General features: G+C 37.2%; 1 protein-coding gene across 3 annotated transcripts in view; it reads left to right on the forward strand.

Moving 5' to 3' along the window:
- The window catches only part of LOC139118506 (endoglucanase E-4-like), a 50,265-nt gene that overhangs the window by 15,157 nt on the left and 15,074 nt on the right, over nucleotides 1-20,034 (forward strand). Inside the window, exons 1-3 of one of the 3 annotated variants that reach the window (XM_070681822.1) lie at nucleotides 7,306-7,409; nucleotides 8,652-8,733; nucleotides 19,278-19,302. In XM_070681822.1, the coding sequence (XP_070537923.1) occupies nucleotides 8,686-8,733; nucleotides 19,278-19,302 (73 nt within the window). In that variant the 5' untranslated portion in view covers nucleotides 7,306-7,409; nucleotides 8,652-8,685. Of the gene's footprint in view, nucleotides 1-7,305; nucleotides 7,410-8,497; nucleotides 8,734-19,277; nucleotides 19,303-20,034 lie in introns of those variants that run through there. The other 2 variants (XM_070681820.1, XM_070681821.1) reach the window with 2 other exon arrangements.

Here is a 20,034-nt window from a genome sequence, read left to right on the forward strand (position 1 = left end):
ATGGAATGGCTCAGATAAGGTAGCACGCAATACTGTTATTGGAACTATTAAAGGTGGTGGAATAGGTATGCCAGACATTTATGCTATTTATAAAGCACAAAGAATCAATTGGCTTCGTCGAATTCTGTGATGATGATGTGTCCCACCCATGGAAATTGTTTTTGTCAAAAATTAAAGGTTATTGGGGGTATTCACTTTCTTTTAAAATGTAATTTTGACATTAAGATTTTGCCTAATAACTTGTCTGAATTTGAGCAAAGCATGCTTCAAACTTGGAGAGAGATTACTTTAGTCTTTAATTCCCAAAAGAATTTTATCAATCAGTTTGTCTGGAACAACAGTCAGATTCTCATTGAAGGTCAAAGTGTTTTCTATAAAGAATTTTATGAAGCTGTTTTTGGTTATGTCAGAGATGTTTTTGACAGATCCGGTAAAGTCCGGGATTGGAATTCTGTAAAAAATAGTATTTCACAGTGTAATTTTATGAAATGGTGTAGTATAATTTATTCTATTCCGAGGCAATGGAAAGTTAATGTAGATTTTTCTAATATCATAGAACTTGACACTGGAAGAGGATACAATCTGTATCACCTTCTCAGAGTCTCTTATAGTATAAAAGGTGGTAAAACAAAACTGTTGACGCAGGTTTTTGTTTTAAGATATTTTATTCGGCCAAAAGCACAATATTACTTCGATCATGTTCTCCAGGCCAGACATGAAAATTGGGATCACATCTACAATCTTCCCTTTAAGCTTACTTTAGATTGCAAATTGAGGAGTTTTCAATGGAAATTGACTCATAATGTTCTTATGACTAATAGTCGTTTGACTAAGACGATTCCTTCGAAATTTCCATCTGCTGCATGTACATTTTGTGGAAAGGAAGATGAAATAATATTGCATATGTTTTATTATTGTGAATTCATTTCAAACTTCTGGCAAACTTTTCTTGATGAGTGGGGTGATTATTTTCATCTTGATGCCATGCTCACTTTGGAACAGATACTTTTTGGTGATAGCTCCTTAACTAAATTATTGAATTTTATGTTGCTTGTTGCAAAACGTTTTATTTATATTTGCAGATGTCAAACAAAAAACCTAGTATTGTACACTTTAAAATTTTTTTGTGTGATATTCACAAGACAGAAAGGTATATAGCTACACGTTCTGGTAAATTAGATAATCATGTTAAAAAATGGGGAGATATTTTAGAGCTGTCATGAAAACTTTCGAGTGGACAGAACATAACTGCCATTTTGGTAATTTTTTGTGTAATTAAATTAATGTGTTTAAATATAATTTTCCACCTTCACGCATCCCCCGAAAAGAATGTCGGGGCGATTTGGATGTTTACATTAAAGTTATGACTGCAATAAAAAAAAACTACCGAACAACAATTTTGACCAGAATGGCCCCTATATACATTATCTTTATTACTCTTCCTAGATTGAAGGCAAAGAAATTACAATTATTATTATTATAGAACAAATGTTAAAAGTTGTTGCTTAGAAATCAATAAAATAAATTTAAAAAGTGAATGCTCTCCTAAGTGTATTTATGTTTTATGCATTATGATTTAACATAGACGCTCTCAAAGGTCTATGGTTTTAAATAAAAAAAATTGTGGTTACCAAAACGGTTACCACAGCAACATAAAACAAAAATGAACATGGGGTTCATGCTGTGATAAATACACTTAGGAGAGCATTTGCATAGTTGCTGGGATTACTTTAATGGAATGTGGAAAACGCAAATAGATTACTATAGAAATGCAGGGCAGTGAAAATGGATACCATATTTTGTCTTTCTAACCCAAAATACCCTTTGGTATAATATTTCTGTTGATTACTGGATTTTTACACTGGATATATGGTCTTTCTCACGAAAAATATCCCTTTGATATAATACATTCTGTTGAGGTGGAATCTTTAAAAAACTGATAATTTTTACTCCTAAATGGTTGCCATGGAAACATCTCACATTAAAATGAGTGTAATTTTTTTTGGTGTGCTAACCAGAAAAACCCTTATGATCATTTTTTTACATCAATCAATAGTTCTTGAATGGGAATTAGGGAAAAAGTAACATTTTTAATCACAAAATAGTTACCATGGCAACTCAAAACATTAAAATAAGTCTGGTGTTTGTGTTCTCTGACCCGAAACTCCCCTACCAGATAATTTTCATATCAATCAAAGTAACGTTTCATGGGATATTAGAAAAACTGAAATTTTCAACCCCTAAAATGGTTACCATGGAAACATGGGGCAGTGAAATCGATATCATATTTGGTCTTTTCGACCCAAAATAGCCTTATGGTGAAATTTTCACGGAAATAGAACCTATTATTATTCGCGTTATTATTTCTGTTTATTTTATATTAATTATTATTATTATTATTATTACAAGTTTAGGGGCTATAAGTATTATATAGAAATCTAATGACAGTTCATTGAAGCTATGGGAATTCTAAACCAGATATGAACTGAATATGCTCACTTGTTTTACACCAGGTTCAATAATAGTAGTAGGCTTCACAGAACAATGAGATATATGTTATCACTATATGTAGCAGGTTTTTTAACTTTGCACAGTACTCTTAGAGTTGAATCACTTATTACAAAACTTTATTTAATATGCAAATGAGCTGTCAATTAACTTGACACTGCTCAATGCTTTATGGGACAATTAGATATCCATCAGATCAACATTTGTAGCATGTTTTATTTAATTCAATGCTGTAATTTTAGAGTAATGTCACTAATTACAAAGTTCATTAAATATGCAAATAAACCCTTAATTAACTTGACACTGCAAAATGCTTCTCCGTACAATTAGATATTTTTCAAAACAATATATGAACCCAATTCCACTGACTTGGGTGCCGTAATTTCAGAGTTATATACCTAATTACAAAGTTATTAAATATGGAAATGAACCCTTAATTAACTTTCACTACTAAATGCTTTACAACACAGTTACATATCCGTAGTATCAGTATGTGCAGCAGTTTTCATCACATTTGATGCAGTTATTTCGGAGTTATATGACTAATTATAAGACTTTATGAAATATGCAAATGAGCTAATTATTAACTTGACACTGCTCAATGCTTCTCAGTACAATTGGATATTTATCAGATCAACATCTTTAGCAAGTTTCATCAAATTTAACATTGTAATTTTGGAGTAATATCACTAATTACAAAGTTTATTAAATATGCAAATGAACCATTAATTGATTTCACACTACTAAATGCTTTACACTACCATTAGATATGTGTCGAATCAGTATCTGCAGCAGATTTCATCACATTTGGTGTAGTTATTTTCGAGATATATCACTAATTACTAAACTTCATAAATTATGCAAATGACCTATTTGTTATTTTGACACTGCCAAATGCTTCTCAGTACAATTAGATATTTATCTAAACAATATCTGTACCCGATTTTACTGACTTTGGTGCCGTAATTTCAGGGTATATACCTAATTACAAAGTTCATTACATATGCAAATGAACCCTTAATTAATTTCACACTACTAAATGCTTTACACTACAGTTAGATATCAGTCGGATCAGTATCTGCAGCAGATTTCATCACATTTTGTGAAGTTATAAGGAGTTATATGACTAATTACAAACCTTTGTAAAATACGTAAATGAGCTATTTATTAACTTGACACTGCCCAATATTTCTAAGTATAATTAGATATATATCAGATCAATATTTGTTGCAGGTATCATCAAATTTGGTTCAGGAATTTCAGAGTTATGTCACTAATTACAAAAGTTCATAAAATATGCAAATGAGCAGATAATTGACATGACACTCACAGTATCATCATAATGTTCTTAGATTGTAATCTGTGAAAAGTTTCATGAAATTTTGTGCAGCATTTCTTGATATATGTCGACACTGTCATTACCGTCTCCATAGGGAAACATTTATACGGAAAAAAGATATTGCATAACTTCATTAATATGCAAGCCACACTAACCAAAATCTAATCATTTCTTGCAAGTAGCATATTGTACCTGTGTACCAAATCTGATTTGAATCCGTTCAGGCGTTTTTGAGTTATCGTGTAAACAGACAGACAGACACACACACACACACACACACACACACACACGGACAGACAGACAGACATCGCTATGACATTAGCCCACGTGTTTACACACGTGAGCTAAAAAGAGGTGTTTTTTATTTCAATTTTGTCAATAGCGGTGACTTCAAATTGTCGTACGTGTAGCGCAGAATTATGTATCATACTGTACGGAGAGAGGGGGGATATCATTAAGCCAAGGGTAAAACTTTTCGGAAAAGTGACACTAAGCAGTTTAAGCGATACCAGCAGGCATAGACTTTTAACTTTTGTGCGAACTTTACGGATGTATGTTCAATCGGTTCAATTTAATTTTGTTTTTTTTTTCTTCCATCAAAACTCACGACTATGAAAAAGATTTCCAAGACTATGAAAAAGATTTCCAAAAATATAAATTAACAATCTCCCTCTCTCTCTCTCCATGATTGGCATTGCAGAATAAACATTTTTCTGTATTTGTTTTTTTGTATTTTCTGTATTAGGCCAAATAAAAAAATATGTGCTGTTCCGATTACATGGTTTTCAAAAATAGGGTAGGTAGGTAGGGAAATTTTTTTCATTTTTTTATTTCTCAATGTGCATTTTGTACGCGTTCAAACAAACTACCAGTGAACAATTTCCTCATGAAACGCACTCAAATTGAATACCAATATATTAAAATAAAATATTCATCAGTAGAATTGAAGTGTGTGGTTTATTAGACTGCCATGGAAATTGATATGGCTGAATAACAATTCTTTGACAGGAAAGTGAACTATTTATCCAAAGGTAAATCCTCAGCTTTTTGCAGTCACTCGCAAGAAAAACGCACATACTTTATGTTCAAGTTGTTTGTAGCCTCGCCAACCTGTATATTTGTCTGCTGTACTTCCAACACGGCCCAGCAGCATCACTGGCACATTCAACTCGAATAGAGTACATTTCACATTCAGAAAAACCTGGATGGTGTTCCTCCAAAATTTCTTCGAATGTTCGGTTCTGTTTAACAGAAGACAAAATCGACCTTTCTTCGCCATGATCGCATTTGCAAAACAAAATGAGTACACGTTATGTCCATAGCGAGTCACCATTTTGTTTGAGACGAGGCCTGCTTTAAGTAGGGATACCAGGCCCTTTTTTGTTCTTGGTTAAACTTACTTGAATTGTATGTTTTCTTGAAGATCTTGTCTCAGGATTCAAAAAACTGTTTGAATGATAGTTCTATCTTGTCTACTTCCTGGGTTATGATTTTTCGCACATAGAGTCATAGAGTCATTTTGTGGGTATCCCTATGAAAAATATATTGTTGTATAATAACATTAATTCTCCAACTAATCTGCTTTAAAATACTTTTTGTGCAATATATTGTAAGAGTACGGTATAAGGAGCTTTTGTTTCTTTACACAGAGACTTCAAAATGCCAAAAATTTTGTGAGACAGAGTTGAAAATTGGACGGCACCGTGTATACTACCAGTCAAAAAGCTATTTTTCGCCATTTTCAAACTACTGTAACTTTCAGAGTTTTTAAGCCAGCTCTGTCAAATTTTGGACAGTTAAACTTGAGTAGTAATAACAAAAAAGAATAAATATATTTTAGATCTGTAAATTTTTTTAATGTTACATTTGAGAAATTCTGATATTCAAAAAACAAAAAATCATAGGAATATGAATAAAATAAGTCATTGTTCAACTGATCAACTCACAGTACAGAATAATCCCCCTGGAGCTGTCCTTTTTTACACAAGAATATTACTCCCCCCTAAAAAGCTGTCATCTTGTTGTACTCAATTTTCCTTTTGCATTGAAATCTAGAGTCAGGGTTATGATTTTTTCCTTTCCTTTCCTTAGATTTTTCATTCTCTCTTCATTTGCCCGTCTTTCAACTTGTCTTGTTTATCAATTCCCAATTCCTGCACTACCCATGTCTGTCATTTTCCCCAGTTTACGTTAATGCTGTTTAAAAATAAAGGTTGTTTACATACATTTATAATAATAACCATGGCATGCTGACTTTATTCCCATGCATCATTGAAAGAGTATTCATTTCTGTTGTCAAATATCATTTTGTAAATTTTGTGTAACATCAACAGATGAAAAATGAACACAGTTTAATGTTCGCAAAACTACCAGGGTTAACGTTTGAAAACAGCTGATTGTAGCGTTGGCAGTTAGGGGCTGTTCAACGAAGTACGTACGTACGGCAAAATTCACGGTAAAATTCCGAACGCATAGATTTTGAAACTACTCAGAACTGACCTTAACACACAGTTTTTGGTGTACGGATTTATATTTTAATGATAGAATGACAATAAAAAGTAAAATTGATCAAAATTTTGCTCGATTCACTATCACAAAACACTTCCGGGTTTTCACTTGGCCTGCATAATATGGCCGCGCTGTGCATGGCGCGGTTCGGAAATGACAACAAGAATGTAAATGAAAGATTACATCAAAAAACGGCCATGAGAATGGTTCAAACTTTCCACAAATTTAATATAACAGTTGCTGTTTTGTATACTAACTCCGATCACTGAAAATTGTCCCTGCATTTTAGCGAAAACCTACCTACAAAACGCCGTTTAGGCACTGAACAACATACTGTAACGAGCCATTCCATTCTAACATAGGAAGTAGTGGCCTGAGAAATGTGCGTGCCGTAGTACGGCACGCTGTATGGCGAAAAATAATGCTTGATTTTGAGCGCTAAAATGACACGATATTTTTTTCTTTATTTTCAAAAAATAATCCCATGGTAGAACGAGCAGTTGACTTGGAAGTTTTTTTTTCTAATACTTTTGAGATACAGTAGTTTGAAAACCGGAAACCGTTCAGTGTGCTCATGTCGCAAGTTTTCATGAGCGTCTGGCATCACTTCTATAAGAATGACGTATTAGTTCTCGCGTGATTCGCGCGATTTGTCATAGTTCTCGCGTGATTTCGTGCGTTTCACGTTTTTTCATATCTTTATTTTTACTTCCGGGTTTACGAGGCTCTAAAAAGTCTAGGGTCGGGGGGTTAAAATTGGGGTGGGTCGGGTAATCAGAAGAGCACATATTTTTTTATTTGGCCTTATCATGTTTCGCCCTGCCAGTGTGAGTCTGGCAGAGACCCAGCGATTTGCGTTCTTCCCTGTTGGAACACGCCCACGCCCTTCAGAGACCAGCGAATCCCAGAGCATGCGCAATTGAGTCTAAGTGCGCGTGACAATAGAACACTGTTTGTCTCCGATCTCGTGCTATCGTGTCGTTGAGCTAAAAAATGGTGTGCATGTTGACAGAAACTGGAATTACTGCAGAGAATACTTTTCAGGATATCACATGTGAGTGTCTAAGGTACCAAGTGGACGTTAAGGAATCCTTTCAGAAAGTTCACGCCACCTGTGGCCATTTTGTGGAGTATTTAGAGGTTATTACCAAATATCGCCTGTTCCTGTGTCGTATCAGCATGAGTGTCATTTGTGCTGCGTCAGACACGAGACGAATGACACGAATGCTGATACGACACAAGGAACAGGCGATATTGGGTAATAACCGATTTATCATATACCCATGCCCATAATTTTAGGGAATTTTTACTAATAGAACGAAAAACCTTTAATTTTTAGGCTTTACTTTATTACGCCTTGCGCATAAATATCAGAATGTTTATGTGAACAGGCTTCATTCATAAAGTATACGACGAAGATGTCAACATCACGCGCGACATCGCTGCAAGTCGTCCATATCTCAATGAAACCCAAGAAGAAAGACACCGGGATACAAAAATCGTCATACAGAAGGAGCATTTTAAGGTGCAATATGCTATTACAACTGTAACCGATCAAAAACTGCTCAGCTTTAAATCTATCCTGATTTCGATCGTCGTACGGCACGGAGCTCGCGCGGAGAGGGAACGCCATTTTGTTAGTTTACCTTTAGAGTTGCCATGTCAACAGTCGTCGCGCGCGCGACATCGCTGTCACGCCACGCGCTCACTACCTGTTCGGTGGAGACCGTGCACAGTGCCGGCGCCGTGCAAACGGCAGAATGTTTGCTAGAACTTGACCAAAAAAATACCATGGGGAAACATTTCAAGACTCAACGTGATATTTCTGTATTTTGCAACCAGAAATACCCGTGTTCCTCGAAGCCTTTCAAGTTTTTACGTCGGCGACATCGCTTCGCAGGCGGGGAGCGGCAGCCATTTTGTTGTTTACGTTGTTTACCAACAAACTGCTAATGTAGTTCGGGAAAACTCTAAAACTGATGACGTTCATCGTGCATATCTCAACGTTTACCGTGAAATATCACGGCTGATATTTTACGTTGAACGTCACTAGGATGTAGCAATATGGGCATGGGTATATGATAAATAGCTTATATGTACCTGCAGCGTATACAGTATTTCTACTGTACATATTGTCGGATAATATGCGATGGAATTTTGCGTTTCACGTCGTTCAATCATTCAGATGGAAATGCCGGCCTTCTCCAAACTTTGAAAAAAACAGGGTGACAGACTTTGGAATGCTAACTCTTGTATAACAATGACGTAATTTAATGAGAAGACATTTGTATTCGAGCACGGCTACAGTTTTTGATTCGAGAACTCTCATCATGGCGGATTCACTGAAACAGTCAGTTGTATTCTCAACAATCCAGAGGGTGAGTCGAACTTTTTCCTATGTCCATGTAGCACTTGTGCAAAAATAAGCGAATCCACAGGCATTTGGCGAATTAATAAATGCGTTTTTCACCAAGTTGAAAGGTGGAAAGATTAATTATTTTGTCGCATGTCAATAGTTTGATATGACTATCGCCTTTTACAATAATACTGGCTATTCCATTGAGCATTGTGCTACAGGTCAAAATCTTATTCCCCTGGATACACATGTGTAGAGATTTTTATAGAAACTATTCCATAGCTATTTTAAATAGCTACATTTCTTTATCACTTTTTTGCGGTTTTGCGGTTTCCTGTTTTAGCTCGCCCACGCCAAAACGACTAGTCTTTGCGGTTTTCAATAATTGTTAGTTTGCACACGCAAAAACGATTAGGCTGTTGCGCTCGTATTTCTTGGGACGTTTAGTCTCACTGTTTACCTGCGGTTGGTTAGCAACCGCAGTTTAATTGACTGCCGATTCTTTATATTTAGGGTAGGGTGACCGAACGAGAGGCCTCCTATTCCCTACAATTGGGGCTGACACGAATTTTCTAAGATTGAATGCTCGAAATAGAAGGCTTAAAGGGGTACCCAGGTAGTCATAAATTGTACAAAGTCACCTTAAGTATGCAACAGTTGTACACATTTATATGTGAGCAAGTTAAGGACGTGAAAATCTTGAAGTTTATGAACATATTTTGTCAACAAACGTCAGATGGGACGCCATCTTGGAAGTCGACTACTCGTACGCGAACGGTCGCTGTGAGAGATCGCGTGAACAGAAAAAGTTGTATTTCACAGTGAATGTTGTGAAGACTAGGAAGTCAAGATGAGTACAAAAAATTCCTAAAAAGGTCTTTTTTCTCCCGAGAAATTGCTGACGATTTTTTATTTTGAAACGACTATGACTTGGCATCATTTTCCAAGAGGGAAGGAATGGCCATGCTGGCAAATTGTATCTTTCATATTTTCTACTTGTTATCTGCTCTAAAAAGGCTCAGATATGCAGCGCAAATTAGCGCCCACGGTTTTTCCAAAGCAGGAAGTAAAGTTCGCAATAGTGCCGCACTTGAACAACGTGCTTTTTCACCCGTGCGCCCGTCTCTTACCAGAAACAAAGGCTTGTATCCATGATACTGAAAACACAAAGGTCAGGACAATCTTCAGTTTTCTTCCACTGGACTTATCAACCCATACAATATTCTCACAGAAAAAATTTGGAAACTATTTGGAAACAATTTGGAAACAATGCACCTTTCACCGGACTCATTATTGTACAGCTAGTCATCTTTGAGCTATTTTTAATATTTTAGTTTAATATTTGATCTGATTTTGCTCACACTGTCTCATTATTCCTCATTACAATATTATCTTCGAAAGAATTTGGAAACTTTGATTTTCCAGAGGCTGCCAAATTGTGATCATTCTAATTAGCCAAATTATTTTTTCAGATGTGGACTTTGTACCAACACTTTCAACAGGTGTCATCAAGACTTTGGCAAAAAATTTCAGTTTCAAAAATCGTCCGGTCACCCTATTTAGGGTAAATTGTTGCAATAAGTGTTTCCTACGACGTTCGCACAAGTCAGAAATAGGTTTTATATATAAGTTTTTCGACAAAATGTCACATGACTAACCATATCCTGTACCTCATTATTATGCACATACCTAATTCTGGGCTTAATGATAGAGCTAGAGGGCTGACTCTTGGTACGCAGGGATAACTATGGGATACATTTTTTTTCACTAAATATCACATGATCTCGATGACCTCTGACCCCAAATATACATATTTGTCTATAACTCAGTAACCAAAAGTGCTACACCTTCATTTTTGGTATGATTGGGACACATTATGAGACTCATCCTGTACCTCATTAATTATGCACATATCTAATTCTGGGCAAGCCAGAAGACCAAGAGGTCTGATTTTTGGTATATAGGGGTAACTATGGGATACAGTTTTTGGACAAAATGTCTGGTATGCCGTACAGCCCTCTTTAATGTACATTTAAGGGATAGGGGTATGGGTAATGTTTCCTCTCCAATCAAATGAAGAGAATAAGGGAGCCACATAAATATAATATTTCGGAAACACTAAAGCAGTTGTTTTTCCAACAAGATATTGCTTGATGGGTAAACTCAAAAGTTTGTATTACTTAACTGACATTTTGGTATGATGGCACACCAATAATGACATATCCTGTACCTCATTAATTATGCACATACTTATTCTGGGCAAGCCAATGGACCTGGACGTCTGAGTTTTGGTATGTAGAGATAACCAAGGAATACATTTTATTTTGACAACATGTCACGTGACCTCGATTACCTTTGACCTCAAATATACATATTTGTCAATAACTCATTAACCACAAGTACTATACCCTTCATATTTGGTATGAAGGAAGACCTTATGGTGCCATATCCGGTACCTCATCAATTATGCACATCTCTAATTTTGAGCAAGCTGGAAGAGCTAGAGGTCTGATTTTTGGTATGTAGGGATAATTATGGGATAGAATTTTTTTGACAAAAAGTCATGTGACGTGGATGACCTTTGACCTCAAATATGCATATATGTCCATAACTCAGTACCACAAGGGCTCCACCTTTCATATTTGGTATGATGGGACACCTTATGGAGCCACATCCTGTACCTCATTAATTATCCACATATCTAATTCTGAGCAAGCCAATGGACCTGGACGTCTGTGTTTTGGTATGTAGGGATAACCATGGAATACAATTTTCTCACAAAATGTCACGTGACCTCGATTACCTTTGACCTCAAATATACATATATGTCCATAACTCAATAGCCATAAGGGCTATACTCTTCATATTTGGTGTGATAGGAGACCGTATGGTGCCACATCCTGTACCTCATTAATTATGCACATATCTAATTTTGGGCTAGCCGACAGAGCTAGAGATCTGATTTTTTGTATATAGGGATAACTATGACATTCAATTCTTTCAACAAAATGTCACATCACCTTGATGAATTTTTGTGTCGATTTCATAAATACTACCATAGCCTTCCATCATTTTGCATATTTATTTTTCTACTTCCCCTGTTGACCGAGATGTCTTGAAACCCGGTCATTGCTGCTTTGCAGCTATATTTATTATTATATTATAGCTTTGTCAATACCAGTGAATTTTGTGATGTCATATCCATACATTATTACTGATAATGTATTCCATTATTGAGCATTGCGGCCCCACAGCGAGCAAGTTTTTTTTTGGAAAACGAAAAAAGGACTGCGCATTTAAAAGGAGGGAAAATATCGGATAAACCATGTAATACACAAAACTATAAATCTTGATAATGGTGCACAATATTGATAATAATGTCTTACTGTACGATTTATCACATTTTTTTTTAGTCCTCACGCATGCACTTGCCGTCTGTCTGGCTGGCGCTCGGCATGCAGTCCCCGTCCGATACGCTGGTTGTACTACTACGTTTGTTTACAACATGGTTCGCTTCGTTGCCGTATAGGTGAAACAGAACTCAGTACGTTTGCAAACTCCTAGACGATACTGGGTTTGACACATGGCATATTAGGGAGCGTTCAGTTATTTACGGGAGGGCGGTGGAATTTGAGCGACAAATGGAACGTAAAAAGCGACCCCCCTCCAAATCAAATTTCTAAAATTTGACCCCCCCCCTCAATTCATCAATTGTAAAATGTGACCCCCCCCCCCATGAAAAAAAATTCATCAGATTTGATTCATTAACCCTTCGCACCCTGTGGCCCCGGGCTGAAAAAGTTTCCTCACATACTAGAGAATCAACATTTTTGGTGAAATGCCAAAATCAAATTTTTGCACACACATGAACTTGTAATCGCTGTAGTCTAATCAAGTACACTAATATCAATAATCAAGAGTACATAAATACACAGATTTACCTAGTTTTATATTGGAAAAAAATTATTCATAGTTTCCATATAGACAAGATAGTGAATCAACATTTCGGTGACATTCCAAATCAAATTTCTTGCACAAACATCCACTTGTTACCACCCTAGTCTAATCAAGTAAATTGATATCAATAATCAAGCGTACATAAATACACAGATTTAACTAGTTATGTTATGGAAAAAAATTATTCATAGTTTCCTCTGACAAGATAGTGAATTAACAATTCGGTGAAATTCCAAAATCATATTTCTTGCTCACACATGCACTGGTAACTACCCTAGTCTTATCAAGTACATTAATATCAATAATCAAGAATCTATAAATACACAGATTTAGCTAGTTTTGTATTTAAAAGAAATTATTCATAGCTTCTCATAGATTATGTATGGAGGACCTGTGTATTTTCTATTTTGCCTGGGAGTTCTTGTGTGTTATCACTGTATACCTAGGGAGTCCAAGACGGGAACTTTCCAGAGAGTGTTTTACGTTGCATGCTGCACTGGCACTTGAAGGTTTGAGTGTCAGCGTGTGCTTTTTAAGTCAGATATTTCTCTATTTTGAGTCTTACTCAAGTCAGCAGATATGTAAAGAAACCGGTGAGTGGCAGAGATCGAATTTTGTGCGGATCGGACAGTTTATTTAAACCCTACGCCATGCTCTACTTTAGTCGATGGAACGAACATTGCTCACACAAGTGAAAGCCGTGCCGTATATTTGCAATATACGCACTGCTAAGATGATAATATCACCACAAGTTGAAAGCTGATCTTTCTGCAGCAAATTGTGTGTTAACTGTGAACTTTATTCCGTTTATGAGTTCAGTCAGATGTCTGAGATTGTCATGAGAACATTATTTATGATTGTTCCACTGAACTTTTGTCGATGCGCAGAGTTAGCAGACTTCAGATTAGTTCGGCATGTCCCGACCGGAAGTAAACAAAAGATCTAATAATATTAGTAAGATGGCTGCTCCCGTGGTAGCTGAACTGGACGCTGCTTAGCAGTGAATTGCGTGTGTTGTCGCCGACTTTCATGTGCAGACATTACACGGGACTTACAATTGTGCTCATCATCGAACATTAGTTAAAGTCGCGTGTGAACTATTTGTGTTTCCCAGCCGCGTGGTCAAGTCTGAGGTACCTCTGCGGTACCGTTAAGTTTTCCATAGAAATTGTTTTCATTTAGAAAGGGTTTGAACAGAGTTTTGTTCTGAAAGTGTGTTCGACTCCTGCCGTCGGGAGGTCGATCAGTACGGTTACTGTTACCATGGAGTAATATTTATAGTTTTGGGTACGGTTTTACTATTTTATATGTAGACCCCGATATTTGACACAATACAGTAATATACAGAAGTTGTTTGTTACATTATATGACTGTGTGTTGGTTCCTCATTTCGGCAGATCGTCCATGTAGCCGACACGACACGAAGTGTGTGTTACCCCGCGGCTACCAAAAACTATGAAAAATAGTAAAGAATGAGCTACAAAATCACTATCAGTTTTAAGTTGCAGGTAGAATAAGTCTGTGCCTTTGTAAAAAATACTAAAAATATAGTAGAAAGTGAAGAACCAGCTGAAAGTTAGTTGAGGAGACCTTGACCGCATATCATTTGCATCTCATTGTCGGCTACACGGACTGTGTGCCCTCATTTGGCAATTTTTCATGCCCCATGCTGTGTAGCCCTGCGTACAGGTGTGTGCACATGTGTGTTCCCAGCATTATATGGCCTCTACCACAGCCCTGCAATGGTCTTTGAACAGACTTGAGGTCTCTGTGGCCTGGATCTGGACCGCAATGAGACTAAACGGTCTTTTTGGCCGAAATTCTGCTCTATTGGGGCAAAATCCTTTCCCTGCCTACCTTTACCTCTAACCAATCCCAGAAAAGATGCGATTGACTTCTCCTAACGTCCAAAACCGCTCATTTTCTGAAACATAACATACTCGACAAGTTGTTTACCCATGGCGATCCCCATTTGAATCTCGCTGCAGAGACCCCAGTTATCTCCACAGACCGTTGCAGGGCAGCGTGGTGGGGCCGTATACGCCAGGAACACACAGACCTGTACTCAGGGCTACATGCTCTGTTGCTGCTCTAGAGAGGTTAACGCCAGTCTCGGACTTGTTGGCCCTGCTAGAGAAATAAATTTGGCTGAGCTTCGGTCGGTTATTATTCTGCCGTCTCGAAACATCGGTTACACAAGCAACATTTCAGTGAAATTCCAAAGTCAATTTTGTTTTCCATAACTCAACACAAACCTTTGTAAAATTTGACCCCCCCCCCCTTCAATCATTGATTGTAAAATTTGACCCCCTGAAAAGCGGTTTTGTAAAAGTCAACCCCCCCCCCCCTGATTTCCACCGACCCCCCCTCCCCGTAAATAACGAATGCTCCCTTATGTATGTCAGTGGCCATGTAAACTGTGCAAGCATGAAAGGCTACTCGAACCGGCCGTAAACGGGCCAACAACGGCAGCTTGCTGTCATCAACCTTGACCGGAAGTGTCTACGGAAATTACTATGGAGCCATTCAAAGTCTCGGTCCAAGGTCAGCTACTACCAACAATCATGACGACCGTGGACTCTCCGTTGATCTAACATCTCGGCCACCTTATTCTGATGCACTGACTGTAATCGGAGACAACTTTCATTCATCGTTTTTCCCCATGTCTGTGGTTTTACCTTGCCTTGTTTTCGATATCGCGACGGTACGGAAACCCTCCAGTATGTTTGTCAACTGTACCTTTCAAGCACCCTTTACGTCAAGTTTTCTCGTTCGCTGAAATAAAATAGCTCTTTTCAAGAAGCCATCGAAAATTAAATTGATAGACACCATTATTATTGAAATGTAAACATTTGAATAACAATGTTGAACCTTGTTGATATGGTTTGCAATGAATGCTGTACTACTAGCGACATAATAATGATCGTATTGGTCAGCTGATACCATGCAGCTCGCTGATCATGCTGATGTCGATGCATGAACATTCCGTTTTCTCCATCTCTGGCATTTCACCGTGTCGGCTTTTTGAATGGCATGATATTTAAAGGTGATATTTCAAGTTTGATATAGACGGTAGGGATGCTGTTCCTTTTCATTTCCTTCGAAAATACATCGTTTTTTCAATTCAAAATTGAACCGTGAAAGTGTTGGTCATTTTTGTGCTGAACGTGCGTGTTCAGTGCAGTGCAGTGTGGAGTGCATGTGATGTGTGCAGAGTCAGGACTATCACTGGCTTCAAACTCAGTTTCTTTTTTATTCGTTTTCTACAACTGCAAATTCACTGCATTGCCAAAACTATAAAATAATAGCAATAATGCACACCCTCCCGGCCCATAATGGACTCAAGCAAACTTTGCACTCCATAATGTACTCGGCTTCGCCTCGTACATTATGTCGTGCAAAGTTTGCTTTCGTCCGTTATGGGCCAGGAGGGGATGCATTATTGCTTAATTTTTATTATATTCTTTTTCTTTTTCTTCTTCTTCCCTCCTCTAAATGCAATTGCCACGCAAACACCGTTGCACCTAGAGACTTCAAATTTGGCTCATAGGTAAAACTTTTCACAAGTAATTTTGATCACATGACCATAACAATGGGTCACATGACCTGTTGGCCATATTGAAATTAAACTTTCAAACTGACTTCATTTTCATTAAAATTAATCAATAAATATTCTATCCTAAATTTTTGTAGACCATAGGCCTAGGCTCCTTCATGCCAAATATCAAGGTCATAGGCCCTGCCAATTTTGAGAAGAAGATTTTTAAAGTATTATTTTTCAGACCTCTCATATACCTTTGTAGCTAAGCTATGGCAATGGCTCATTCTTATGACTTATTCTTATTCCATGACTAGCCTATGTTAAAGTCCAAGAAGGCCATGGACCATGGGCAGTTGGGGACCAAATTGCGATCGACACTTTTGAGGATTCAACTTGACCTTTGACCCTGGTATTTTTGTGACAACTCATTTATTATGCACATATCTAATTCTAGGTTTGCATATAGAGCTAGAGGTGTGATTTTTGGTACATTGGGATAACTGTAGGAGCAAAGACTTTTTACAAAATGTCACATGACCAGGCACATCCTGTACCTCATTAATTATTCACATACCTCATTCTGGGCTTATTTATAGAGCTAGAGATCTTATTTTTAGTATATAGGGATAACTATGGGATACAATTTTGACACTATCATGTGATCTGGATGACCTTTGACCCCAAATATACATATATGTTCATAACTCAGTAACCACAAGTGCTACACCCTTCACATTTGGTATGAAAAGGACACCTAATAATTACACATCCTATACCCTATTAATTATGCACGTGTCTAATTCTGGGCAAGCTAATAGAACTAGAGGTCTGCTTTTTTGTGTATAGGGATTATGGGATACATTTTTATGACCAAATATCACATACCCTCGATGACCTATGACCTAAAACATACATTTTTGTCCATAACTTAGTAACCACTAGGGCTACACCCTTCATATTTGGTAGGATTGGATACCTTATGACACCACATCCTTTAACTCATTAACGATGCACATATCTATTTTTGGGCAAGCCAATAGAGTTGGAAGTCTGATTTTTGGTATAGGGATAACTATGATATTCAATTCTTTTAACAAAATTTCACTGCACCTGTATGACCTTTGACCTCGATTCCACAAATACTACCATTGCCTGCAATCTTTTTGTATATGTATTTGTCTTTTGCCCATGTTGACCGAGATGTCTCGAAACCCGGTCATTGCTGCTTTGCAGCTATATTTGAATGTGTAATTGTTAACTGTATGAGGGAAATCTTTTTTCACTGATGCAAGCTGGTGAGAATTTTACTTTCTCTACAATTCAAAATAAGCTCCATATAAAGTACACCACACATAATGTATACGTTTGAGAGTCTGAACATATGTCCAGAGACGCATTCTACCTTAAGTCTGAACTTGGTCAATAATATACTTATACAGCGCCCTCACTCAGTCATGGCAATGACTATCTTTGATGCGTCCGCTGCGGCTATACACCAAGCCGTCAAGTTGGTTTGAGGGATATCAGTCTCTAGCTCTTCGTCATTCCTAAACACTGGGCTTTCATTTTGAAGGACGACGTTACTACCCTCCAATTTTGTTCTGATCAAAAATTTACTTCCCATCATGTTTTTGTATTAAATGATTCTGTACGCAGATCTATATTTCATTTACCCTTGTTGGTCTCTGATTCGTAAGATCGACTACAAATACATTATTTTAACATAAAAGGAGTAATTCGAAGCAAATGATTGCAAAAGAGACAATACAAGTCGACGAAATCTTGGACCAAGAGTTAAAGCCCTGTTGACTCTGATATTTTCTTATTAAATTAGAGAGTCGCGCCGCCGCACGGTGGCGCTCGACTACAAAACTCAGTAGTGTTCTGACGCTTAGCGGCAAAGCCGACAAACAGCTAGATGATGACGACACATTGTTATATACTGTATAAGGCATACATGTGCTCCAAAAATATTTACATTTTCTACTCTAAGAAGCAAATTGTCATTTTTACAGTTATTTCTTGCACCTAAAAACGTAAAAATCATGCTTACTTTGGTGATCTATATCAAGGGGCGCGAAGACGAGAAAGAAATGAATATATTTTCTCTGTGTCGTCATAGGTATATTGTTCAGCACATTCATGCAGAGTGGCAAAGTATCAACCTTTTTACAAACCTATAAAAACGTTGACGTAATTTCCTGATAGGATACCATGCTGCTAGAAGAACCACTGAACTATTAACATAAAACGTGGCCTACATTACAAAGTAAGCGGGCTGCGGTTTACTAATTTGATTATTTTTTTAAATCAGGAGATTGTAAATGCTGAAAAGATAAAGTCGTCAGTGTAGCAAGTCGGTAATATATATACAGTTGCTCTGAAATCATTTTGCTCGGCATATGCTCGTGTATGTTGTACTGTGGCGGTGCCTATGGATACTGTGGTGTTTTGTGATGTGGGACGTAGTACACTGCGATATGATGACATGTAATGTGGTACAGTGCGATGTGGTAGAGCGTCGTATTGCGAGTGTTGTGTGGTGTGTGGTGTGTTCGTGGTATTGGTATTGTGTACTGTAGATATAGCTCTATAGACTCAGATACTGGTTCGAAGCAATAAAATAAGCGTAAGTTCGTAGCACGTGGCCGGCAACGCGTCAGTTTTCCAGGGTAATAATGTTTATTACAACTAACGTGAACAATGACCTCTGTAATTCAGGTACGAAATTCTCGTCAAATTATTTGCGTGTTGTCTGCAATCGGAAAAACATACAACCTTCTACATGTTCAAGATATCGATCGTCACGCCTCTTGTGAGAGACATTAAAAATGACATTACAGCCCCAACAAGGGAGCATGTCTTCTTGCCATTTGTGACCATTTGCCTCTCCACAACAGGTAAATGGTCACCTGCCTACGGGCATCAAGTGCCCTTTTGGGACCGTAAATTACACGATCATTTTCCAGTTAATTCAAAAACAAACAAACAAATAAACAAACAAAATTTAGTAAACAACACTGATACTTATAATACTTTTTTATTTTTTTCTCCTCTTCAACACATAGCATACCGAAATGAAGCGAGATGGTGGTAAGTATAATTGGTGTGTTTTTTATTAGATGATCAGTGACATAAGACCTGATGTAGAATATATACAAACACGCAGGCCAGTAGAGGTCATCACTACTTATGCAGAAGTAATTGAATCCTTCTTGAGATGTGTCACATACATTAGGCCATTTAAAGAAAATTTTTAGTTTGCCGTCCTTGGATTTTTGAAAAACCTACCAGCCAGCCAGGAAAGAGATTAAACACAGACAAAAACTTAAGTGTATTAATATAAGCTCATTTTTAATTGGTTTCCTTTGGAAAATTAATATTTTATTTGTAATAGTGTTAACATCGTGTTTGTTTTCTTAATGTTCTCTGAAAACCTAACAACACACGGACGGCAAACAAAGAATTTCGTTTAAAGCGCCTTTTAAGTACACATTAATTAAGACAAAGAGAGAAAATCTTTCGTTTGGGTGGCCGGTCGACAGTGTGCCACAGAAATACCGGTAAACTGACCATGAAATTGAAGAATCACAAGAGAGTTTTTATCGTTGAGCGATATTGATGAAAACAGTGGCGCGCGCGCACTGCATAAAAACCCTATAATACTTACTGTATTAACATGGATTATTGCCTGTATTTCAGCTGAAGAGTGCATATACATATGAATACAGTCAAAGAATCCATTTTTTTATTCAGCAAGCCTGTATTCATGTGGATTCATGTGAATTCACGTGTATTATATTATAATACAGGCAACTCATTAAT

The sequence above is a fragment of the Ptychodera flava genome, chromosome 19, assembly GCF_041260155.1.
Source record: "Ptychodera flava strain L36383 chromosome 19, AS_Pfla_20210202, whole genome shotgun sequence".
NCBI lineage: Eukaryota > Metazoa > Hemichordata > Enteropneusta > Ptychoderidae > Ptychodera > Ptychodera flava.